The sequence below is a fragment of the Ischnura elegans genome, chromosome X (assembly GCF_921293095.1).
Source record: "Ischnura elegans chromosome X, ioIscEleg1.1, whole genome shotgun sequence".
Taxonomy (NCBI): domain Eukaryota; kingdom Metazoa; phylum Arthropoda; class Insecta; order Odonata; family Coenagrionidae; genus Ischnura; species Ischnura elegans.
In genome coordinates this window covers 38,152,001-38,179,475 of record NC_060259.1, presented here as the reverse complement: position 1 = coordinate 38,179,475, position 27,475 = coordinate 38,152,001, and the positions used below count along the sequence as shown (strand labels likewise).

Here is a 27,475-nt window from a genome sequence, read left to right as displayed (position 1 = left end):
TGAGCAGTTGCCTCTAAGAGGAAGGGACAATGTAAAAGAAGGAAATTGAAAATTCCCTCTTGCTATAGGAAATATTTCACCCAGCTGGGTTTGTGGCATACGATATCCTCTGGTGATTTCACCCGGACAACGCTTTGAAAGATAAGATGTGGTCACATATGATGTTAGCCCGTGAAATTAGCTGTCAATAATTGGTTCTATTATCATATTGTTGGATATTTTGTTCCAAGATGAGTCGTGTTCCGTGTTCATTATTCCGGACAAATTGGAGCACATGGTTGTAATATATTGCGTGGTAGATATTACGATCCGAAATTTGGGGTAAATACTTATGAATCTTCTCAGATAAAGGCGAAAGCAGATCACAAACTAACATGCATTCACTCTGAGGAATACCATCGGAAATTTTAAGTATATATTTTTCTTAAAAAAAAGATAGGAAAATATATAAAACATTGCCGGTATTTGAATAACAAACCATATGATCTGTAGCCAGTATCTGAGCTAGCATATTCTTGTATTGAATTACATACAAGCCTCAATCTCAGAAAAGTATATGTAGGTATAACAGCGCGTCAATCAACCACACATATCCTTGGGGTCTAAATACAGATTATCGAGATAAGCGTGTATAAATATGAGGAAAATACCAGTTATTAGTTTTATTTCATTTCACGCGTTTTTTAACGCGTTAGGTAGATATTAGATAAATTGGTCTGCAGTTTAATCACAGCATCATACTGTTGTTATTTTCTAACGAGAGTCTCTTCGTAGAGTTCCAGCAATTGAGGACTACATAAATATATTGCGTACGATTATTTCTAGTATTAGCTTCAAATAAGGTTTTAAAATTCCGGATTTAAAAGTAAACACCGGTAAAATGCGTCTAAAGAAGCATTTAAGTCTTTGATAACTTTTAGGTTTCATTGGGCAATCATTCTAAAGTGTTTCGCTTAAACGACTGATTCAAAATTCATTTTTGACGCTACAAGGCTGATTTTCCTTCCTTTCAAAATCACAAATAACCCGTGGAAAAATTATAAAGAGATAAATGTGTTGAACTAAATATTACATCATGAAATTTACATTTTATCTTTTGATTTACTCTTTTATTAATAAATGTATGCATTTTTTTAAACTTTTGTTCCAACACACGGCGCATTGCGACGTTGCCACACCACTCTCAAGTGTGTTCGAATATCTTTTTATCCTTCTCATGCTCACCAAAAGTATTGCGAAAGTGAATGAATGCTGGTTTTCAGTTGGAAATTTGTAGTGGGAGGCCTGATAGGCGTGGGGTGGGAAGAAATAGGTGGGGTTCAGTGTTGTGACGGCTTCGTCCACGTGAAGGCTACCTTAGGTGTCAATAGGGTAGTTTCCTTCATCAAAGAAAACGAAAGGTATTGATTGCGATTCGTTACCCACCATTAGTGTATTCATAATACACAAATTATTTGGTTTTTGAAATAGCGGTTTAGACGAAGGGCAAGGGTCAAATTTTATCCTCATTTGAAAAAGGCCAGATTGGCGCCCATGCGATACCACTCCACGTGACGTCACAGGGACCTAGTTTCTACACGAGAGGATAGGAGTTATACATCGTCTGAGGTTACCAATGCATGCATGAGGCACAGAGCTCAGGGAAACATGTCTTAATAATCACCTATTAAAACTGGCTAAGGTCGGAAAGTTTTCTTCGTTTGATAAGGTATTAATAAACCTTTTTTAAGCCAAGCGCTACCAGCCAGCAAGGTACTCAGCTACCCGCTAGCATCCTGCGTCCTATCAGCGCTCAGAGCCTCGATCAAGGTCACCTCACAAGGCGGGAGGGGGAACCAGAAATGCGTCGCACGGACTTTTTCCCATCATTCCTACTTGCGCGTCGCGTTTTCGCGCGCTTGAAATTTTTCACTTTTCATTTAATCGCGAAAAATAGGTATCGTCATTTAAAAATCTAAATGCGTGAAATACGTACTCTAGGAGTAATAATCTTTCGATTTAGGCAATAAAAAAATAATAGGAAACCACCCTATTGCTGCGCATGTTGTCACAAGGAACAACCACAGAGCCTCCGTCATTTACATTTGGTAAGGCGGTAGTGAACGAATGACATGACCAATGAAAAAGTACATGACCTCGTGGTGTAGGCGCAGAGTAATAATTGACGAGTGTCTTTCCTCGTCGCCCACATCTGAACTGGTTACCTCTATATTACCAAAGAAATTATTTACTGGGATCAATTCCTTTCTCCACTTTCGAAAATAAGACTCCTGAATACCTGTGCGAATTATTAACCCCCCCACCAAGAGAGATACTGCGATTTCCTCCCGTATGACTCTGACCTTTTTCATATTTCTCAATTTCGCACCAATATACATTCCATCTCCTCAAAATATATCCCTTCCAAATTTTGGAGATTTCTACCGATCAATTAATCACAAATACTTTACTCCATCAAAGAAAAATTTTACTGCGATATGAAAGCTCGCGTTTGAGTTGCTTGACTAATTTTTCTTTCGGTATGCTCTTATGAGATTTAGTTATGATTTCTACAAAACCTTAAAACTTATTTTTTAATTACAGATATTGAGTATTATCTTCATGTCATATTATAGTTCATGAGCAGAATATGACGTGTAATTTCTTTTCTTTGCTCCAATGCGCTACCCCCGAGGATAAATTAATATTTGTTCTTACGATTTTCTTTGGATGTAGTAAGGGGAGGCGAAAGATTGTGTTTATGGGTTGGGAGGAGGAGTTGAAATCTTCAAGGGAATGTTTGAAGAAGATAACTGGATGCCTTGTTATTATGTCCCATTCTGGGGTTAAGGTAGTGGGGAGAAGTTTGCTCCTTCCTTCACGGGGTGTGGTGGAACTTGGTAAAATGAATAGTGGACACGGATGGATTCTCACCCTGTTGAGGCTTTCTGGCATAGATTTTTCTAACAAGTGTTAAATTTTCCGTTCGTTTAGAACTTCTGAGGCGGGAAAATGGAGGAAAGGTCTTTTCACTTGTTCACTTCTTGAAATCTGCGACTATATTGTGCTGTTTCCCCCTCAAAAGCACCTGATCACTCATCTTCATTGCTTGTGTAGTCAGCAGTCGTTATACTGCTATGACTCTTTCGGGGAAGGGGTTAGGTATTTAATTCCGTCACAAGGCAGAAGTGAGAGCTGGTGACAGGGAAAATAGACCGAGTTCCTTTCTTGAGTGTACGCTATAAGTAGGCTACGAGGTGGTGAAAGGCAAAGGAAATAAGGAGAATGAATTTGAAGGAGGTTTTCTTCAGATAATTGGCTTTCTGCGATGGTGTTTAGAACGATTTTTAGTCGAATGAGTGCATGTAATTCCTTGCCTTTCTTTTCTGAGTGTAAGATTTTTAGGTTGAATTAGTATGGATCCGTTTTCATAAAAAAATTGGGTACTGTTGAAGTGTCATCGCCTAGGTGGAAGCACCTTTAATATGTTGAAATATATAGTCTGCCTGTCTTGTCACAAATTTTTCTCATAAAATAATACTCGTTAAATATTGTCTGAGATTTCCTGCCTGCTGGAATTATTAATTTTGATTCAGCCTTATCAATTTTTGGTTAAAAAATTTCCACTACTGTGTGCATTTTATATTCTGTTTTATACATATCTAGAGTTTTTCGAACGCTTAAGGTGGTATATAAAAAGCACTAATATTTTTTATTGGAAAAAATTAGCTACATTATCAGTTTAGACGCTCTTGTGGTATCACTTCAAGTTTGGCGGTGGCTAATCTGTAATGGATGTTGTTAAAAGTTTAACTGTTTTACGCTTCCTTATTTTTCTAAAAAGTTTTCTGAATGATTATGGGATAGCCGTTATTGTTCGATACGTTTCGTTTTTAGATATCATTGAGGAGTTGTCTGGGATGCATTAGCACGTTGCGAGTTTTAAGGTCATGGAAGCATCGAACAAACTGCTGGCCCCTTTCACTAGAGGAAACGATAATAGAAGCAATCTCAATCTTTTATTGAGAGAACAATGGATGTACGTACGTGTAGTCACGTAAATTATTCAGTTGCCTAGATAACTTTCTTAATGACAAATTTTACGACCATTTAATACATATGGGAAAATAAACAAGAATGAGGCCTCATTAATTTGGAACATTTTATCTACAACAGGTTTTCAAACTATGACTGTAACTTTCGAAAATCGAGAAGATAAAGTTGCTTTGCCACTTCCAATGTCTAACGTCCCTAGTGAGGCTCAGCCACCCACTTCAATAATCACTCAGTATGATATGTCACACAGCGTTATTTACTATAGAGCTTCATTTTAATTACGAATTAAATTATGAAAGCTAACGTTTCTACGGGTTTTTCATAAAGGTTTCTCTGCAAAGAGATCTCATTATATTTACAATAAATAAGTAGGGTAGAATGCCGTATTGTTGGCACCCCCCCAGTTGTTGGCACTCTGTAATTAACTGTGTGATATTAAGAGACAGAGATGCATTGCATTTTTGATGCTTCTGTATTTAGAAGCAAAGACGTGTACTTAATATGTGTCAGCGGTTCCGTCCACCTTACACCATTTAAGAAGTGACTGCGGACCATATAACCAAGTGCTGCATTCGAATACTCGACGCCGTACTCGAATAGACCAAAAACCCTAACGCCGATATAAAAGAGGATTTTGTTCCCATTCTTTCAGCCATATTGAACAACATTGACTTGTCTAGAATAGTTAAGAATGGTTTCAGGGCATTAGGTCTATATCCATGGAATGCCAACGCATTAGATTATTCTAAGTGCCTAGGAAAGCGTTCATCCAAAGTCAGTGTGAATATCTCAGTTTGTAAGATGAATCCACTTCCATAACATGATTTTTCTTTGATGGTTGGGGAAGAGCAAAGTGAAAATTTTAAAAGTATTCTACAAAATTTGGGAAAAGGAGAGGAATTTCAGAGTTCTATATAGATTGTGGGAGCGCTATCAAATTACAATGCAAATTGATGTAGAATGAGGAAGAAGGAACGGGTGAGAAATTAATTGTACTTGTACATAACCAGCATAACACAGAAGATATGGCTACCGATAGATTTCTGTAGAGACTGAGGCAGCATTATCTGAAATTCCTGCTGTGCCACGCATACACAGGTCAGACCTAACAGAGGGTCCATGCCACGATGAAGGACCATATAGTGTAATCCCAATGAATATCATTCTTTTTTGGCCTGAAACACGAAAAAGAAAGGAAAAAAGAAGTACCGAAAGGGTGCCATTGGTACAAGACGTAAATTGACCCCAGGAAAATAGAAATAATGCCATGACAAGAAAAAAAGAATAAAATAAGAAACTCAAGCAGAAAAGGAACTAAGAAAGGAGGAAAGGGAGGAGAAGAAACTGCAGAAGCAAGCAACAAAAAATACTTTTAAAGAAAAGGCAATTAAATGACCATTCAAAAGAGAGCCAAAGAGAATGTTAAAGGCAGCTAAAACATATATGTTAGGAAATGAGCAGGAATAGCTACCATCCCAAAGTATTTTTAGTACAACTTTACCACAAAAACAATAGGCGATTCAAAAGGAGTAAAAGAGTCCGTCCAGCTCTGCGAAGGGCCCCAGGTTACCTTAGCGAGGTCCTAAAGCCTTGCGAAGGTGTCAATTCGGGGGTGTGTGCTTGTGTCTGTGGTAGTCGCGTGGAAGTAATTCCCGTAAACTGCAACAGGAGGGCATCCTGGTGAAGTGTTTTTTGCTTATTCCTCTGACGAGTGGTGTCAAATTTTACGGCCATTTGAGAATCCCCTTTTGAATCCTCTATTATAGAGGCCGTAGAGCTCATTCCCCCGTTCACCAACTATCATCTAACACAAAAACAATGTCTAAAGTCTTTCGCCGTTGAATCTCATCGTTCACTGGCATTGGAAGAAAAGTCGTACTCACATCTGTCAGTGGAAGGAATTTACCAATGGCATGTGTAACTCCACTGTGGGGCTTAAGAAGGTAGGAATTGAATGCAGCAGTTGCAAGAAGTTGTATCACCTAAATTGAGTCCCAAAAACACACCAAATGCATCTTCCTGTCTTTAATCTATTTGTTTGTCATGAATGGTATGAGTTTCCAGAGGACAGTACTTCCCAAAGTGATCTATAGATATTTTGAAGAGACAAAACAAATATCAATCTAAATACATAATAAACATGTAAAGTTTTACTTTTTCGATCCAAAAATAATTTGTTTTGAGCGTAAAATCATTAAAACGTAAAATTTTAAAGTTGCATCATTGGATTTTCATTTAAAGGTGTTTTACCACCTCTCACGGTTTTAATATACTTACAGGTAAGATAATGATCGATTCAGTAGCTGAAAAAGGCTATATTTCTTTAATATATTATAACTTAAAAGAAAATGTGCTAAGCATTGCATGAAAATCTGGTGTGCCAATAATGGGAATGTAGTGTGCCAATAACTGGATAAAGTGTGCCAATAACTGGGATTATTGGACTTTTTAAACAATAATTTTTAGTAAATAGTTGTATGTATAATATAAATCGCTCACATGGGAATACTAAAGCAACATGTCTCTCAGATCTAAGGAAAGTAATAAATAAACTGAAGTTGTGATACAACGGTCACAAGAGTTAATTTTCTTCGTCAAAGTCCTTAAAGTGCCAATAACAGGGTTGTTTACCCTACCTCATTGTTTGTACCATGCATTATTGTTACAAATGCAGGCGCTTTCATAACGGTTGGTAGTGCGCAACTTAGATTTATGATGAATGAGTGGAGTTCAATTTCGTGGTAACAATCTTATTTAAGTTGAAATCTTTTGGCATGTGTTTTTTTAATTTTTGGTTTCTACTTTTCCCCCGAGCAATGAAGGAATTTGATGACCATTAGGTTTAACTGAAGTTTTATGCTTTACCACCCGCTTCAATTATCACTTACAATCAGTATGATCGGTCACACATCGTTATTTACCATAGAGCTTCATTTTATTTACGAATTAAATTATGAAAGTTAAAGTTTCTACGGGTTTTTCATAAAGGTTTCAATGCAGAGAGATCTCATTATATTTTCGATAAATTAGAACCTCATGTTTTGTACCATGAATTATTGCTACAAATTCAGGCACTTTCATTACGGTTGGTAATGCGCAACTGAGATGTATGATGAATGAGTGGAATTAAATTTCGTGGTAAAACATCTTATTTAAGTTGAAATCTTTTGGCATGTTTTTTTTTATTTTCGGTATTTGTTTTTCTCCGAGAAATGAAGGAATTTGATGACCATTAGGTCTAACTGAGCTCAGATCTTAGTCAAATCACTAAGAATGCGCACGGAAAAGTAGTTTGCTTTTCTTCTCCCAACATATCTTTCACAGGGTAATGTTTGGTGACCTAACTTCTCTCGCTACACGCCTTTCGGTGCGACTTACGGGGATGTATTAGGATACATGTATATATTCCTCTGCTACCACTCTATCAGATTCTTTCCTTAACCTTGCATTATATCTCGGAAAAATTGAAGAATTGTCATTTAGAAAATGCGTACATTTTCAGGTGAATCACAATTAACATGGCAGCTTTATATTTGACCACTTTATTTTTCAGCATGAAATGAGCAGTAGTTAAAATTTATGTTTTATGCAGCTGAGAATCCATAGTGCACACATTTTAAATGACGTTTCTTCATGTTGCTCAGAAGAACACTAGTTTAAAAAGGGTTAACTTTTTCTCTCCTTTATTTCAGATGCTCCCCCTCTTCTCGTCTACCGGTTCATACGACAGACTATCCAACCAGGGCCGTCCGTATCCTTGAAGTGCATTGCTTCCGGCAACCCCACGCCTAACATCAAATGGACACTCGACGGCTTTCCGCTTCCTCAAAACGAAAGGTAAGTGCGGGACGTCAGCTATCACTAGAAAGAGCTAATCATCCATGCTTTTTAATCGCTGAATAATTAATACCAGCTAATTCCGGTTTGGATTCTTTATTATCGACGAGGTCGGACAACTATACAGTTTGGTGTCCCCGTTAAAACTTCCACTACATGCTAAATGACAAGCCCTTTTTTATTCTCATCGGAGTCACCTACCGCCTTATTTTTGATACAACCCTCGTAAATTGCCATTGAAACAAAATTGCCCTGGACCAGGAATGAAACCACGAACGTTTGGTGTCCCAGGTCAAATCCAGCCAACCGATAGTGTAATGGTCTGCCGCTCGAGTTTTGGGCAAATATTTGTGTACTAAGACTCAGTGCCTAGGCTAAAATCCCTATTTACAGCCGTTCTGTGTGGCAGTGAGCTGAATAGATGCACCGCAACCTCTCGCTCTCCAAATACCACAATACTACCTTAATCCACTTATCCGATTTCAAGTTCTAATCACTTCTCTTGATATTTCTCTTCACGGACCTCAGAGACAGATTTCTCAAGGTTGAGCAGTGCCGAGTGGTAGTGGAATAGCTGATTGTTCCTCGGTCGGAAATTGTTGGAACACGAGCGTGCAAACGAATTAAGCGCTGAAGCATGGAACAATCACTACAAAACAGGATTATACATCCAGCTCAAAAAAAATATCCCTCTAGTAGTTCTAATATGATCTATATAATGATATCAGCTGCAATGAGTGTACCATCTAAGGTAAAGATAGGTTTATTATTGATAGAGAACTTTTTTTGCTGTGCACATGCACGTACATTTATACTTATAGTTGGCTATATTTGATCGGCAAAGAATGTAACTATGCGTCTCAATGGTTAAAGATATTAAAATATTTTTATAGGGAATGAGTTTTCACTAGAAGCCTCCAATATCACCGGACTCGAAGTACCGTCTTTTCAGCGAGTCCGTCGCCTGTTGCGCAAATTCTCCTTGCTCCGCCACCGCCAAACATTATCCTGCCTCGCAGAACTTCTAGGCGTCGCGTCGTTAGCAGCCAGCAACCAGTAGTTAGGCCGTACGAAACCTACATCATTGGAACTGGAACCATAGCATTCAGTAATCGGTAGGCTTGGTAGCCAAAATCCATGGGCGAGTCGGTGAATATTCGTTCAAATTAGTTTCACTGCGGCGAGCAAAGAGGTTGAGGGGAGGCTGAATTCAGGGACATAAAAGAAAGAAAATAAATGATGAAGAAATATTTTGAGAAAAAAAGATGTTTAAAAGTTGAGCGCTGGGGCTGCGTTCCTTTTTTATCAAAATCGTATTAAAATTTTCCTTTTCTCGCCTACCAGTGCGTGTAACATGAACTAGTTTATGGTTACTGAAATGGTAGGTAAACACATAGTGGGCATATTGACTGACATCTTTGTCAGACAAGAATTCAACGATTGAATTATTAGATGTGGGATATTGTGACTGATATTAGAGGTAATTACGAAGATGCTGTGAAGTGATGGAAAGATAAATTCAGGAGGTTAGTCTTTCCAGCTCCTTCACCATTAAGACTCTGTTGGTATTAAGGTGTTAGGATTTTCATTTCAGGAAGAAGGGTGGAGATTTTGAAGAATTTTTGATTAATAACTGAGAGGAGCTACTGAAATTTTGATATATTAAGTCATAAAATGGGATAAATGGAAGGAAAAAAATAGGAATAATGGATTTGTGTGGTATTAAAATGCGCCGCTGAATGTTAAAGTGCGTGGGAATGGTAGTATTCGCCAGAAAGGTATTTAAATTAGGAAAATAATTGAAAAGACTTTAGATTTGATTATAATATAGATTTATCGCCAAAAACTTAAGATAAATTATGTTGGAATGCAATGGTAATGATTGGAAGACATTGCAAATAATTTCGTAGGGATAGGGTAGGTTGATAGAAACTCGGCGTAAGGCTTCTCTTATGCCCTTTCCACCAAATTTCACTGCTTCAATTTTCTCACGTCATATTGAAATAAATTTGAAGAGTTGCTGTATCGTATATTATTTCATGGATGAGGTACACACATTCATTTGAGTTAGGTATGGGTCATCAAATCTGCCAACACCCCCAAATACATCAAATACTCAAGATTAGATATTTTAATATTCCATTGTGGATTCCATAAGATTTTTACTAAAACACTTAGGGGTCTAAAAAATCACCCTTATATTTTTAACAATTACAATGAGAATGATTGGTACATTAATGCTACCTACTGTTCTAATTGGAACTAAAATATAGGATGGTACGGTATTTGGAGGAGATGACTGACAGCTAACAAGTAAGTAAGTTTTATTTCGCCATGAGGGAAGGGTGGAAAGAAACCAGGCGTCGGAATTAGCCTGCTATCAACGAAAGGCGCCAAGGGGACCACGGGGTAACGTCCCATCCGAAGGACGGAGTGTTGTGCTTGAAATACCCTCCACACATCGATCAAGCAGAGATCCGGTAGTCTCTGAAAATTCACTGCCACTGCCGGAATTTATACCCGATCCCACGGGGTGTGAATCCAACACACTAGCCACCACACCAACCCGATCCCCCTAAAATCTAGTGGTGCAATATTTTGCTCCAAATGGGAAATAATACAATTTCGTAGTCACTATTGTTGACGTTTAGACATTGAGCTTCCCAGGGTTTCCTGGCATCCGAGTTTGAAATCGCACATGAACTTACTATCGGTGCTTTCTGAAACTGTTTTTCATGCTGGCTATTCAACAGCCACACATAGCGCTCCCTGTAGGCAAATGCGGGAACTAGGAGTAGCCTCTGTCAGTTATCTATAAATTGCTCATGAAAAATTTCCTCCTTGAGGTGAAAACTCATCCATCCTGTCAGAAAATTTTCAAAATATTTTGAATTTTGTGGATATGGATTCGAGATATGATTCAAATCTCAATTTCAATTTTGGATCCGGATTAGTGAACATTACGGACTTAATCCATCCCTAATTTAAATCATACTGTTATTTTCAGCCACCTCTCTAAATTCGTGTGACCCACTTATATGTTTTCCTATTCCCACAGGTTCATGATTGGTCAGTACGTGGCAGTTCATGGGGACGTAATAAGCCACGTAAATATTACGGGTGTTCGGGTGGAGGACGGCGGAACGTACGAGTGCGTGGCAACCAACCGGATAGGCGAAGCGAGGCATAGCGCGCAGCTGAACGTGTACGGTAAGTGCAAATTGGCCAGCATTGTCCAGGACTGAATTTCTTACCATCCCAGGAATTCTTTAAAATCCAAAATCTACACTCCAGGAGTACTTTATGCTACCACTGACTACCTTGCTGTGGAATCCCTCCGTATTTTGCCCCTGCCTCATGAATATTTCATAGAATTTAAAGTTCTGAAAAATGAAAATTTTCCATAATATGCAGTACGATAAAGTGGAAGTTCTTAATATTAGTTAAATGAGCCATAGCAATATTTTCACCTCATCGTGCCATATTTTTCACGTTTTAGTCGTACAAAAGTAGTCAAAATATAATACTCTTTTTCACTACCCATACTGATTTCGGAATTAGAAATTAAAATGGGCGTAATATCTTCCTATCCATTTATAAATTGTTACGGAGTTAAACATAAGATTTAATTAGAAAAGTGATCTTTTTCTCCCTCCTCTCAAGTGGAAAAACTCGTAATTATTGATGCTCCATCGAGCGTTTAATTAATTTTTCAATAGAAGCAAGGACAGTATGGAGAAATTAACTCCTCAAAAAAGAAACAAGCGTTAATAGTGATGTTGGCCAACACCTGAAAAACTAAGTTTCGCACACATTGAAACGCTTCCTGTTTCATAATTAAAAATACTTTCTGACGAAAGCTTCTTTATAAGTAACTATTCATTGAATAAATTATTTGTCCTGGTGTAGTATTTAGTAAACTTTTTAATTACATTTATGCTATTTTATCCCAATACGGTTTCCTATGTGCATTTTTCTCTTTTTTTTCATGCATTTAATTCTATCCTATGCCTTTAGTATTTTAGTTAATTTATGAAATCGTTTTATGCCTTCATTTGTCTACCTTTTTTGTCTTTTCTTCATTTTTGATGGCATTTTGTCCAACAGCAAATGTTTACTGTAGTTACAAAAAATATTGCATTACTCATTCAAATTAATGTATATCGCTATTTGCTAACGCTAATGAACATTGATATGTTTTGTTGTGTACCAAATCACCCCATGGGCTAAAATAAGCCTACAATATTAAACTTAGTCACTAAATATCTCTGCAGATTAATGAATATTACAGAAATTTCTCCTAAGAAATTTTTATTCTCTTTTTACGTGTCGTAGACTATAGGTACGTTATTATTGAATAGAAAGAAAAAGAATAAAGTAATGTAATTTATTATTAAATCACAAGAAATGGGGTAAATATTTTGCAAAGTCCGCGTGCGCATTGATAATGAATTAATTTGAATATTTCCGAAGGGATGACTAAAAATATATCAACTTGAAAATACTTGTACTTTCCAGCACATGCCGAAATGTCTAGTGATAATTTAAATGGATTCAATTCTCATCCGTGGACGTGAAGAGACAGAGAACTTCTCTTTGGAGCGCCTAGCAGTTCAAAATGTGGACTTTCACCGACCGGCTGAACCAATTTTGCGATGGCTGCATTTTTGAGTGGACGTAGGGGACGTGACTTGGGTACTCCATAGCTTTTCCATGAGTTTCCATAGATTCGAAACCCGTGTCGAAAATTGCAGAATTGAGAGCGGAATTTCCGTCACTGCCGATTATTTCCTGAGTTAAAAGCTTTTTGCACGGATCATTAGGTTTCTAACCGCAATATAAAAGTATTGAGAACGTCACTGAATTTTATTTTTCTCTCTCCTACGCCAGTAATAAAAACCACCGTAAATGCGCGTTCTATAGATTACATGCATACGCATTTACGGATCATTATTACACTTTGCAACTCAATTTTATGGATTGCTTTTTTGTGCTTTTTGTTATCATTCAACTATGTACTTTTGCGATTCATTCTTATTGTTCGTTATGAATAAACAACCTTTCTTCTTCCAGTGCCCTTTAAATCACACGATGTAAAGTAAAGTCATGTGAAAGTAAAACTATCATGTGATTAAATCACATTATAGCATCCAATAACACACCCAGCTGCGTATTGCATATTTTCCATACTATGTTCCCGTAATAAAATATTTAGCTGCTACACAATCGCCAGTATAATGGCAGTTTGTTTCAACCTACAATGGCAATAAATAGCAGATTAAGCCAATTAAAAAAAGTTTCTGCGAAAATATGAACACTGGTATTTCGATATTCTCACCCAACCGATTGAGGTATTTGTCATAACTGAGAAGAAGAATTAAAATACACTCGTCATAAAATGTTTCCACGCATTGCATTAAATGCGTCTAACGGCCTGGTTACACGGTACATTAACACGTACGAGTTAATGTACGTTTGCGTGAATGATTTTGGTGGACCGGAATGGTACATGTACGAATGCATGAACCAAATTAGAAGCAGGTTCTATTTTCTGTGCATGCATTCGCACAAGTTGGGTGGTTACACGGTGCATTTTGGCGTTCATTCTCACGTTCATATATTTATACATTAACCCGTACGTGTTAATGTATCGTGTAACGAGGCTTAAAGTATTATTCTGAAGCCCTATATGCATATTAAAAAGCTGCCTTCCCATTATGGGCATGCCCTATATATTTTTAGTCACTTATTTAGCTAAGGGAAAAGTGGAAGTCACTCGACACTAGGTTGAACTTCGGTAGTCGTCAATGCCACATTGGAATCGTTTGAGGAACAATATGTTGCTACAGAAGCCGGGCATGCCCCTTCAATTGTGTCTAATAGCTCTACCACGAATACTACAAACGAGAATCCTCTAGTTGCCCTCTAATTGTGCTGTCACCCACCGCGCAATTAAATGGCTTCACAGAAGTCGCCGCTCGCCTTCCTGACGGGCAAAGTGATCCGAGTTTCACGGGGAAATAATATATATTTAGGGATGTTATCCAAAATGTACATGCATGATGATGTGATCTATCAAATTTATGAATTTTTAATTCAATTCTTTGCAATTAAAAATATTGTAAGGCAAAATAATGGAAAAAATGTATCGTATTGCGCTCGTCACCTCGCCGCGGACAGTTTTGAAAACCGATGAAAATGCGACCGAAGTGGCAACAGAAATCAGCCTTCTGTGGGACGGAATTTTATTTTCCTCTATACGTATGATCTCTACAAAGACGAAGTGGCGTTTTCCAGTCAGCAGCTTCATTTAACGTTGTCGTGACCGCATGAACTCAATCAGAAACTGACTTTGTTGTCCCAAAATGCGGTAGCCACGATCTCTCAATTATTAATGATTTATATGAAATTTATTAGCTTGCGTGGTGAATTTGTATTCGCCCATTTTTGTTATTGCATCTTTGCTTTAGGACCTCATATTATACTCACATCTCAATATTAGTAGCAGTTGTTTTTAATATATCTCTTTTTAAAAGGTCAAGTAATGTAAAACGTGAAGCGTTTTGACGAATTTTGTGGATGTCTGTGAATACTGTTGTAAAAATACTGGCTCAAGGTTATTTATCGCCTAAATGTTTTCAAAGATGAAGTACAGGGTAGATATTGGGCATTCCGTCAATTCTACAAAACATTCCAATGGGTAGTTTATGGTTCTCTAAAAAAACATTTTGTGAACTCTTTAAAAAGGCTATCTTGAGCGACAGAATTTCGTCTATAACTATCTTCACCATACATAAATTTCCTTGAGCTAAAAGAAAACGAATACCATTCCGAAAGTCGGCGGGGGTATTACTTGTATCGGCGGATCTTCTGATTCTGCTACCTAGCTTAGACTGACAACATTTACCAGACGTGACAGAACGCCTGGTACGGATGAAGGGCAGTTTGTCACTGCGGGCAATAACCGCTTGCAACATATATGATGTTTATTCTGCGTAATTGGAGGTTAAATAAAGCTGCTTAAGTAACTTTTAGTCTGGTGTTTGTATCTCGCTTAATCATTGGGGCCGGAAGTCTAGCGGTATGATTGGTCAGTGATGGTCACTGTAGACGAGACGTTAATACGTTTCTTCGACTTCCGGCCCCAATGATTAAGCGAGATACAAACACCAGACTAAAAGTTACTTAAGCAGCTTTATTTAACCATTATTAGAATTATCAAATAAATTATAATTGTTAAAATTCCGATATGTCATCTGCTATGTCATTTTTACCATAATGAAATACTTACATGTTTAAAATGACTTATTTTGAATTAAAATTTTCGCGACACTTTTGATGTACAATTAATTTGCGACAGTATATTTTAGAAGTTTTGACTTATGTAACATCTAATCTCTAATATACGAGATGCTCTCAATTTTCGCGTGCTTACCGACCAAGATAATACAAAGTTCATCCCCAAGTTATCTTATTCCAGACCACTAGTTCACTGCATGATTTGAGGTCAAAAGGCCTTGCATTTTTTATAACTTGCTTTTGAATTCCAAAAGCCTAAAATCTTTGGTTGTTGACTCAGCTCTCCAAACACTTCTCAAATGGATTGTTTGAGGGAGATATGTGAATTTTTGTCTCTATAAACTTTTAGAGATTAAAATTTAATTAAATATCGGAATTTACTTTTATTCGGCAGAATTTTGCCTTTTTACGCAGATTAACCTTCCGTCAAAATTTTTAATTCCGAAAAAATTACAGCAAAAAAGTATATTCCCCACAAAATATGATTAATCGGCTAGTAATCAATAGCATGCATGAATGTTTAAGTGTATCTGAAATGATTTAACATCAAATTTTACTTTTGGTTCTTAATACAATGCTATTCAAGCGTTTGGGCTTTGTAATTGCAGTAAAGCGAAATTAAAATTGCTTTCTGTATGAATTTTTATATGAATTAATAGTATATAAATGCAGAGGATTAAATATGAGCTGATCACGTGACAAATACCAGCATGAAACTTAGAAAAAGTATATGTTTTTTCCGCCTGGAAAAAGAAGATATCACCTAGACAATTTTGATATTTTAAGCAATAAAAGCAATTAACGTGTCCTTTGATGAAAATATTCCATATATTGCTTTCCAATAATATACTGGGATACGACGTATTGGTCGATGAAAACTAATATGGATTATTTGCGACTAAAATCATTTAACTCTTCTAAAATATCCATGAAAAGGCCTTGATTTTTATGATAAATTCAGCCCAGCAAACTATGCGTAATCAAATTGAACAGAGATTAAATGGACGTGTGTAAAGCAACTTTAGAATGAGCGTTGAAATAAATATTCAGTCATAGTGGAATCATAGGTATATATAGAATAAAAGTTCGACGGTGCTTCATCTCTCATATGCTTGTGATCCGCGATAATCTCGGTGTTGATAAGGAGGTGATTTCAGTAAAGAAATCACCAATTCAGCAAAATATAGAGGAAATTCTTCGACCGAATCCATTCCAATCATCTATACCTAGCGCTAAGTGCAGAGGAAGCATTTTGTAGCATCACGCAGGTTGGCGTAGATAGGATTATGCGCATGCATAAGTCAGAGGTAAGACGCTCACTGCCAATGCAAAAAATTTGTAGCGGGTGCATGGAAACCAAATCAGTTGATAAGAGTGATTTAAAAAAGTAAATATGTACCTGTCCGTTTATTATTATGTAGTATCTATATTTTAACTTTTTTAAATCTCTGTGAGTTATTATTACGAAGTCATAAAAGGAAATCTAAGTATAGAAGAAAACAGGGCCAAAAAGTTCTGCTGATTTCAATGAGATAAACGTATAATAGATAATTTGACCAGCAAAATTAATAAAATTAGGGCAAAGAAAATATGTTGAAAAATATTAAGAGGAAGAACTTTCACTAAATTTATGTTTTTTAAACATCCTATCGTGTTGAAAGAAGGGGATGTGATTCAGCTCGACTAACCAAAATTCACGTAAATGCTAAAAATAGAACACCGTTTTGGCTGTGGCATTCGTAGAAGTTAGAAATCTTACCATTCAGCATCAGCTAAAGTTAGCAGCTCGGAAAGTTTTTGAACCTTGGCCAAAGACAACCAAGATTACTCAGACTAATGTTCATGAAGCCATTGAGGCCAGCAAACAAGGAAACGCAATTTCAATTTGTCCCTGGGCAAAACCAAAGTTTCCAAGCGGTTTGTCTTAAGCTGATCCTCATCTCACTCTACGACTGAACGCTGTATTAATATTTATAAATTAAATAATTATTATCCTGGGTCATGCAAATGCTTAAAGCAATCGTTTAATTGTTCAGAATAAGTTGGCATATCTAGTTTATCTACATGCCCTCAGGAGGGATCATTAACTACCAACTCATTGAACTTTACTCGACGGATGTATCAGCTGGAATTAAAATTATATCAACATTATGACATGTCATCATCAGAAAAATACATCTGCAAGACTGATTCAATGGTCATTCCAATATATGGAAATTGCATTGGTGTATGGCCATCCAAATTCACTTTCGCTTCTCATAATCCCCCAAATTTTACAATGCTCACCAAAAATATTATTTCCATGTAACCGCGTTACTATTATGGGGATGTAAATTCGATGCTTCGATTAGAAGTTGTTATTTATTTCTATTTACTTGCCTCCTACCAAAGGTGGGATTTGGGGTGTGTACCCACGACACAGGAAACTATCTATGACGCCGGGGCGCCGAAGGTGAGTCTGCTGAAAATGAGCGCTTGAATCTCCCAGTATTTACCAGGTACTGGGAAGCGTACGGTGTACACGACATTTAATCTTAGTTTAGCGTTTCTTAATTCTTGTAACTCACATTTTTTGATGACTAATTCGCGCTGCAGAGACCATCGCTGAGGACGCCAACGCGCGCCGTAGGAAATATCGTCGCCATCAAATTATAACGTCGGCGCACGCATCTTGTTGCTTAACGTGCGTGTTTACCTCTCTACTTCATCCACGATATTATAACGGAGGATTCTCCGTTTAGCCTCTAGACATGCTGTTGTCACCCACATTTAAATGGGTTTACAAAATTCACCTCTCGCGTCGCTGTCGTGCAGATATTTCCGAATTTCAAGAAGAAATTAGCTATACACTAAGTCCTTGATATACGAATAAGATACATTCCTTGAGACCTTGTGCGTAGGCTGTAAAACCTAAACCGGATAACGAAAAGCGTAGTTATATTGCAGAATGCAATACTGCAATACAATTTTGTGTTAACTCACGATGTTGACGAACTGGTCTTGTTGTGCGTGCGACGTGGCTGAAGCCGATGAAATTTAACTGCCCGTGGGAAGGAAAAATGCACGAAACGTTCAATACAATGATACTTCGTTTAGACTGTGCTCAAAAAGCGAGTTCCTCTATGTGTTTCTATATCTAGAGTTCCTCTATATGTTCCTCTAAAGTGTTTCTTTTAATTTTATTTTCATGAAACTTGAAATTTATCAGCGTGAGCAGCTTTCTATTCATGGGTTTTCATGTTCCTCAAATTTATATTGATTGTTTTATGGTTATTTTATAATTTTGCTATTCTAAAAATCACTAAAAATTATTTATGTTGAAAATTGCAGTTGTTATGTTGAGAAATGAAAAGAGATATTATTGTATGTTGTTGGATACCTTTATAAACATGTTTGTTTACATTTGTTTTGATGAAATTTCATGTATGTATTAACATTATATAGTAGTATAAATATGAGTGACTGATAATGTATGAATTAACATAAGAATTTGTTATCTTTGCCTTCAAATTCACTATCACCATACCGAGTGTTTTTATGATTTCTTTTTTTTTCACGTATTATTTTTCAGTCTGAGTGTTTATGTATTTACTAATATAGGCTCCAAAGGATAAGCTCCTAGAGCCAATAAAATTTATTTATTTATTTACTCTACGCCAAATTGCGTTGCGTCGGCCAGCCTCAAAGGCACCAAATTTGAAATTTCAGGCACGCTTCAAATTTTTGAATTTTCTTGTCTCTGAAACTACTACTACTGCTAAGCTGGGACTAAGTTGAAAGTTTGTAAGCAGAGGCCTTACTGTAATTAGGGCTGTGACCACAAATTTGTATTTTTTATGGTATGATCTACCAAATTCATAATATTTTATTGTTTTTTTTTCACGAGATTTCAAATATTTGGATCAAATGCATCGCTTATCTATTATCACCACGCTGTGATTATTTTCTTTAGCCGATTTAAACTCGTTTCCGCCCACCGCAGCAATTTGGTTACCATTCGGAGCATATGTGGTCTCTAGGAGAAATCTCAGACTCCTTTTTGCTGACAAACTGTAAAAAAATATGCTGTTAAAGCTTGCAATAATTCAATCCATTTATTTGTTAATTTTTGAATCGGTCAAAATAAGGCCACCGACGATGAGAGACAGTCGCGAAATGGAAATCCAACATTGACGCCTCCTTTCTGTAAATTATGTGCAAGCATCATGAAAGGTAAAAGGAAATGGCATAATTCATATTATTTTAACTTTCCTTTCAAATATGATTTTTGAGGATTCGTCAATTCTATCGAGGTTACTCGTATAAAATTGAATAATATTGGATTTTGACCTCGTTAGCACCCGGTGTAGCTATACGGCTACGGGACATTCTGAAGGTACCACCGAAGTATTTCACTGAATTATTAAAGACGATCGTGAAAGTAACGTACATAAATATCTTCACAATCGTAAGCTGCTATTTTTCTGGGAAGAAATGGATTAATAGTCCATTGATGACAAAATACGATGCTTCAGCCAGGTAGACTGGTCGTCCTCTATGAACTCTCGACGAGTATTACAAAATAGGATCCTCAAGTCGGCCTCTAAATGTGTTTTCATTCACCGCGTATTTAAATGGGTTTAGAGAAGTCTCCATTCGCCTCGCCGCCGGACAAAGTGATCCGAGTTTCACGAGGAAATAAGGTATGATCGAGGGTGTTAACCAAAACTCATATACATAATGATGTGACCTATCAAATTTATAACTTTTCAATACTATTCCTCAAAATTACAAGCATTATACTACAAAATATTGTAAAAAATTAATCGAATTGCATTCGTCGCCGCTTTGCGGACATTTTTGAAAACGATAAAGATGCAATCGACGTGGCGTCAGAAATCAACGTACTACGGGATCGAATTGAGCCTCCTCTATATAGTCCCATTGCTTCGACCGTTCGTCTCCGAGTCACTTTGCCTTAGTACCGTAGTTCCGTTTGCTTAGCTCTTACGGTAACTGAGCATTTCGTGACGGCTGCAAAATCGGCCCTGGAGGTGAGTGAGAACTAGGACGTTTAAGCCGAGTTGGAAATACGGGTGTAGCTCACGCCATCTGTGACTCCTAAGGGCCAATTTGTGCATTCTCAATATCCATAAGGTCTTATCCATGGAACTCTTGATGCACACTTCGAATATGCCCCTCTTTCTCTGGGGTCTTAGGGGAACGCGATGGCGGAAGATGTAAAAATAATGTTTTGTAGTTCTCACTTTGAGGTAGGTTCTCGTATCCTATTTGAATTTCCATGGAAAAAGGTACTTACATTTCACCAAAGGCAATTGGAGAAAACAGCATAACTATTTACATTTTAATGGATAGGAAAATGCATAAAAAAATGTTCGGATGTTAGCATTGACCTGAAAAAGCAATTATGAATGGCTCAACAATAAAGCGAAAGATGGAATTAAATTTTATGAACGCTATTGATTATTACAGGTCCTCTTGAAAGCATCTATTGCACTGAATTTTATCTAGTTTCAAAAACTTGTTATACTTATCCTCCACGTTTCATTAAATTATGATGCATTTACAAAAAATTCCATTAAAATTTGATCAGCTCAAATTTTCTCAGCTCTCAATGCATATTTTTCCTCAACCCAAAACTATTTTCAAATATTTCGGCCATTAATTCATGCCAGGTTTCAAAATATATTTTCCTGTTTTGTTAGAATTAATTGCGAGGGTGTTTGATTACGAATTTGAGGGTCCTTGTCTCCCGGTATCCGAATCAAGGTGAAAGGAATTCCCATTGAAATATCCATCCCATCGTCGGGATGAAGTGAATATTTCACTTGTTTTAACTTCATATTAAATGGCAGGGAAATTGAGAAAAGAATTATATCCCCTGTTCTGAATGGCGATGTCACTTTTCAATTACTTGAACCGGGGCGAGACTTTCCTCTCCACAACTTTGCATAAAAACTTCAGGCATGTAAGTTACTGTGATGATAGGGTGCTATAAAAATTTGGTGTAAAATTGTCCTCTTCTAGAGTTCGAAATGAATTTATTTATGAATTCGCTTCATTGAATACTGACGAAAAATGGTCATTTGGTAGTCCACTATAACAATCCTTTCCTTATATCGTTCGCATTCTATTAAATTCACGTAGCGTTGCTCGGTGAGAATATGCTTCCATCGATATTTATTGAGTAGCTATTATTATTAAGGGATTATTGGAATGAAAAACTATTTTCACGCATAATGACCCTCAGATAGCGGCCACGAGGACGATAACCTCAAGTCAATTCTCTATCTGCAACTCAAAATTATAGTTTTATGCTTTAGATGGCTATTTATCCTAACTCTGTCGTTGTCCTTCAGTATAATCTTCTATTTTAATATACACACGCTTATTTGAGTATTTTTACTATATTAAGTGCTCGGGTTAATATAAACGAAAGGGGACTTCAGGTAGGGACCATAAACTATACGTTGCTACTATCTTTCCCTTGCAGCAAACAAAGGGTTTTGGGAACTATTTATACTAATTTTGAAACTTCCATGAAAATGAGTGGTAATGAATTGCCTGTATTGGCTTCACCATCCTCCTATTATTGAGCATTGGTAAGCGTAGTATACTTCAAATAAAGATCAATAGTTAGGATAGGCGAGAATAGATTTCACTCTAGACTAAGCTTTAGTGTAAACAGCACACTTTCACTGTAGTGACGCCAAGGCTTTTCCCTGGAACACATGGAATTATGGAAGTCAGATGATTTTTTTCATGGTGTTTGTGTTTTGGTTGACTCATTTTTTGATATTGTGGGTAATTTCTCTAGCTTTCATCGTTTGAAATATTTTTATGTTCAAATATGATTTTCGTATTTTGCCTTATTTAATTTTTCCCCGCTTTACCCACTCCTATTGTAACCTATGGCTTAATTTTTTTTAAATAATTATTTTTACTTTAAGCTACACTATAATGTTCATTATTTTCAAGGGCTAGAAAGACCCACGTGTGCATTGAAATGAATAAAAGAGTATTTTACTTTGGTATTGCTGAGGAAGCTTTAGTTGTTAAATCGGTAAAGTGCGTGATTACAGAAGGCTTCTCTAGAATTCACCCAGTAAAATACATTTGGATACATTCAAACAAAAATTCTAGCAACATCGTTGTGTCGCATGGTATCCACAGGCCCGCCCACTTAACGTGGCCCACTTAACTTGATATGTTGTTGGGGGTAGGACAAACTTCTCCAACTCCTTTGAAATGCTTTGTTGACCATCGAGTGGAGCAGAGTAAGGGGTTTCAAGCTTCTTAAGGAAACTGTAATGATTCCGTTTCCATAGATAATTCCTGTGAAACTGCTCCCGTTCTCCTCGGGATGGGGGTTAGAACTTCTCTTTTATCTCAGGATGTGGTAAGAGGTGCGATGTAAGAAAAGCATCGGCCGCAAACATTTACGAGTTGGGAGCGACTTTCAAAAACGCATTTATCGGCTTCTTCGGACAGTAAATCCAGGTATTCCAGTCTGCACTGTTTACATTGTAGCTAAGTAAAGAGTATACTCTACTCCTACTTATCCGAACTATAGATCTGCAATTGAATTATGCTTAGCTTACCTATGCTCAAAACTAGGCTAGTGAAGCCAACATGAATCACCTGGTGGGTGTCAAGAAAATGACGACATTAAAAATCTTGGATCCACCGTGATAGCTTAAGAGGACGCGTAATTCCAGCGTAGGCGATTTAATCTTTTTTGTGGTGATCTACTTTCTGCTTACCTACGCTATTACTTTGAAAATTTCAGGGCATATAATAATAACAATAAAATGGCATTCAGTAGAATGTCCTCTAATTTCGCCTGTATATCAATTTAAAAGAAATAACTTCTCACAAAATGTGAAATAAAATAGTTAGGTGTGAGATACAGGTATATTTTGAAAATTTTAAAAAATTTCTTACACACCCTGAAATCTCTAGGTGATAGCGTACGTATAAAGTAGTTAATTTGTCAAGATAAAATACCAGTTTCGTGGGAGTGGAGTCTCCTTAACTGCGGGCTTATTGAGATTGCAAAAAACCTAGTCGAGCCCTATTAAAATCATCACCCCATCAATGTTACGACGTCGCAATCAATTCTGAAGTCTTATTGGGTTTAATTGGTCAATCAATAAGCGACCCAGATCTTGTCCAATTTAATCACGTAGTTTTATTCTACTCCTCTTCAAGGTTTATGGTCAAAATTATCCTTCGGCTTGAGAAACTGAGTGATTGAGGGCGGTATCGAATGGACTTAAACTGTGTTTGTATTGGAAATTCTCTCCCATGTCGACGAAGAAAATCATTAATTGCATGTTACCATAAATTTAGCCACGAGTTACAAATTAGGATCCTCCAATCGACCTCTAAATGTGTTGTCACCCACCGCTCATTTAAATGTGCTTACAAAAGTCGCCACTCGCGTCGCTGACGGACGGACAAAGTGATCCAATTTTCCGAGGAAATAAGATGTAATTAGGGTTGTAACCAAAATTTATGTTTCTGATGAAATGATCTATTATATCCATAGCTTTTTAAAGCCATTACTCGTTATTATATATATTATGGTGCAAAATATTAGAAAAAGTGGATCGAATAGCACTCATCACCGCGCCATGGACATTTTTGAAAACCGATTAAAGTGCGACAGAAGTGGCAACAGAAGTCAGCCTGTAATTGGGATGTAATTTATGCATTTATGAATTAACCAATACGCTGCGATTCCGAAGAGCAAAAACGCGGTTGAATTACAAATTCAAAGGCACGACTAAACTGACAATAAAAAACTCGCCCAAACAACCTTATTTCTCTTACATTTGAAATGGTGAATATAGGTATTCCTTGGTATCTGCCTCAGATTTACCTGGAAGAAAACTCACTCAAATTCAATTGACTTTTTCCTCCGAGCAGGTGCACCGCACGTCCGAGCCATGGGTGATATATCGGCGATTGCTGGCGAGACGCTGAGAGTGAGCTGCCCCGTGGGCGGGTTTCCCGTGGACTCAATACAGTGGCTCAGAGGTGAGCTCTACTCCGGTGGCCTTCCTGATATCTTTTTGTCCTACTAACTCACTCTCTGATGCATACGTTACTCCACTTCAAATATGTCAGTGGAAGAGAGACGTGCCTGAGATATTTTTGGGTTGGGGGAAAAATATCTTTTGACAAGGCACTTTTTCTCTTGTAAATCAGGCATCGCATGGTTTATGTTGGAAGTAATTACTTTTTATCGCTCAGTGTAATATAGTGGATTTACAGGATTCTTTGATTCCACTTTCAAAATAGCACGCTGGCAAGTTTCACGAAAAAAATATTTGTAGTGGACCATAGTGACATATTTCTTTCCAATTTATCTTTTGGCTTGCAATATTTTCAAATATGGAATATGATGAATTATAGGGGAAGGTCGGCTGGTATAGGACTCATTAGCTTTATTATTCATCTGATTTATATATTATCATAACTTATTTCCATATGCGTAAAGTCAATCCATAGTATTTAATCTGCTTAGGGTTAAAATGATATTTTCTTAAAACAGTAAAAATATGTAGTATTTGTCAAAAAATAAATAACCTTGCATTAGATTATTATTATTATTATTTATTATTATTATTATTATTATTAAATAATTGGTTACAAGTCGACCATGTAGTCGGGCGGTAACATAAAGTTATTACACAATAATATACATAAACCAAAATGCAAAACAAAATACTTAGTACCACAAAATTTTTAAAAAGCCCTCAACAAAACCATTTTTACACAAGATTAATGTCATAGAATGGAGAGTGGTATCGGACATAGGCAAAACAGTACAAAATGCATGTTTGGCTCTTCATTAAATCGAACAGTTTATTATTAAACCACATACCTATATTTTTTATTAGATTTTATATAATTATTGGCAAAAAATAGGAATAGCTACTTTGGAGCAATGTCAATAAAATCTTTAAACTTAAATGACCTTTTCCCCTTTTCTGATGTCATAGAAAACAAAAATCCTCTAAATCTGCTTAGTTTTTATTAGCCCACCTTTTAAAATCATTTCATTGAATCCAATCTTAGTCCACAAATGAAGCAGGCAGTGGAAGATGAACTTGAGGAAGCCAACTGCCAAATTAAGGGATTCCTTGACAATTGGTTTAAGCGGCAATTTTCTCTTTTGTGGTTGATCACGTAATACAAAATAGTGGTGAAAAACCCTTTGTTATCGGTGCATCAAGGTTTAGTTGTTATTTCCCCACCTTTCAAAATTATCTCAATTCTATCTCCTAACGTACTCCTAGGCACAGAAAACCTCTCACTTGCTGATCATATAGTCAGTTTGTTTGAAATAACTTTCCCTATATCAATTTTCATTTTCTCTTCACTCCAATTTCCTCCTTATTCCCCATTTTGTTCCTGAAAAACCAAGATCTTGTTATAAGAAATGTGAATTTAATCATCCAGCGTGCTGTCCGATACCACCTATTTGCCCGTTGTCCGATTCCAGCCACCTGACAACACATATCAGATGATCTCTCATGCCGCATTCAGCAAAGCGGCTGTAGCTAATCGCTTTATATAAATAAAAAATGTATACTAATGCAAAAGAAACAACCAAGATTTAATACACTTACGCTTAAAGAGTTTTTAGCTTCGCAAAGCTATCTCCAGGCAGTACAACACCACAAAATTATCAAAAAAACTTTAAACACAAACCAAATTACTTATGGGAGCGATGCAAGACTGCGATGGCGCAGACAGTTCGTTCACGTGGTTAGAGTGGGGGCGTGACAGATGCTGTCCCTAGCGCCAATTTATGAAAACTGCCACTGTCCGATATCTGCCGACATTCCCTAAGTGGTAGTTGGAAAGAAGTTTTTATGCGACTTTCAGACTTCCAGCGGCGGAATTGTTATTGATTTCGAGAAATTGGGAGGACAAATACTAATTCAAGTTATATATTGCACTCATCTGAAATAGTGATTTCCGGAGTATTAATTTATTTCCAATATAGTTTCGGGGAAATGTAATCAATAGGGTGGTGGGATACATGTATTTCGTGAAACTCCACCATTTCAAGCGGAAAATAATCTTGGAAAATTTTCATCACCTTTTTATTTCACTTGTTTTGCTTTTATGCGCTTTTAGAAATAATTTTCCCTGTACGGCTTCCCTGAATCGAAATGTGGAGTACATAGTTCGCTTAGAACATGTTGATTTGAGAAATAAGTCATTAGTGCCTAAATTAATAATGCTAATAACTAGTGACGCTGACTCCCTCTATTTTTTCTATTGTCTCGGAAACTAATCATAAGCCTTCAATAAATTTGAATAAAAATTGAATTTCTGCTACATGAATTTTAATTTTTTCTTGTTTCATAGATGTCGCGTATTTCATTCTTATTTGCTAATCACCTGAAGGCCGTAAGGTTTTTCAGGTGAGTAACGGAGAGGTGAAGTTCATCACATAAATAGGAAATGTGGGCGATCATCGGGTCATTGAATATCGCTTCGAAGGTTGTTAAAAGATTCCACATTTTACGCCTTTGTGCATCGAATTCTTCTTCTCGCTCTGCTCTGCTGAGGAAGTTAATAACACGGCTGTAAGCATTGAGGAATTCCTTTCTTCTAAAGTATTCTGAAGAGCATGTATCACTCCCTCTCTGCCGGTCGATTTTTGTCTTTTTCCTGGCCTATTTCCTTATTAAACCTTTTCCGTCTTTAATTAGATATATTCTGGGTTATCTGAGAAGAAGCTATTTCATAAGTACCGCGAACTGAAGTACGTAAGCTATGACAAAATAATAAAGCAAAATTACCATACAATATTGGCATGTTCTGATAGCCATTGAACGGAGTCCACCCCATATTCCATGTAAATTTCTATATGCTAATGTATGTTTTGAACATAAAATTCACCGATGAATCAGACGGAAAGATTGGCAGTGATGCGAACATTTGAAACGATGCTTGCTTCAAGTATCCACTTCTTTCTGCGGAGCTGCCTGCCGATCACAAGTATAACGGTCTTTTGGCTCCCTGCGAAAGGCTTAACATGATTAAATCACTTGTACAGTTCCATGAAACTTTTAATAACTTTTCTCCGTTTTGACATCGGCAGCATCATAAGAGTCTCGGCTTCCGGGCGTTCCTCCGCGGTGAGTTGCCCATGGTGACGACGGGTTCTCCAGCCATCCTGCAGGCGTCTTCAGGTCAGAAGTGAACCTTAGATCAAATCTGCAGCGTCATTTTCAAGACCAAAGATAAAATTTTGATTCGTCGTTGAGTTGTCTATCTG

At 37.0% G+C, this 27,475-nt stretch overlaps 1 protein-coding gene across 3 annotated transcripts in view; it reads left to right on the top strand.

The window, feature by feature from the left end:
- LOC124171357 (Down syndrome cell adhesion molecule-like protein Dscam2) overlaps positions 1–27,475 on the top strand; it is a 500,071-nt gene that overhangs the window by 318,387 nt on the left and 154,209 nt on the right. For all 3 annotated transcript variants that reach the window (XM_046550521.1, XM_046550522.1, XM_046550520.1), the window contains 3 exons: positions 7,728–7,872; positions 10,931–11,082; positions 24,103–24,213. In XM_046550521.1, coding sequence (XP_046406477.1) covers positions 7,728–7,872; positions 10,931–11,082; positions 24,103–24,213 — 408 coding nt within the window. The remainder of the gene's footprint in view (positions 1–7,727; positions 7,873–10,930; positions 11,083–24,102; positions 24,214–27,475) is intronic.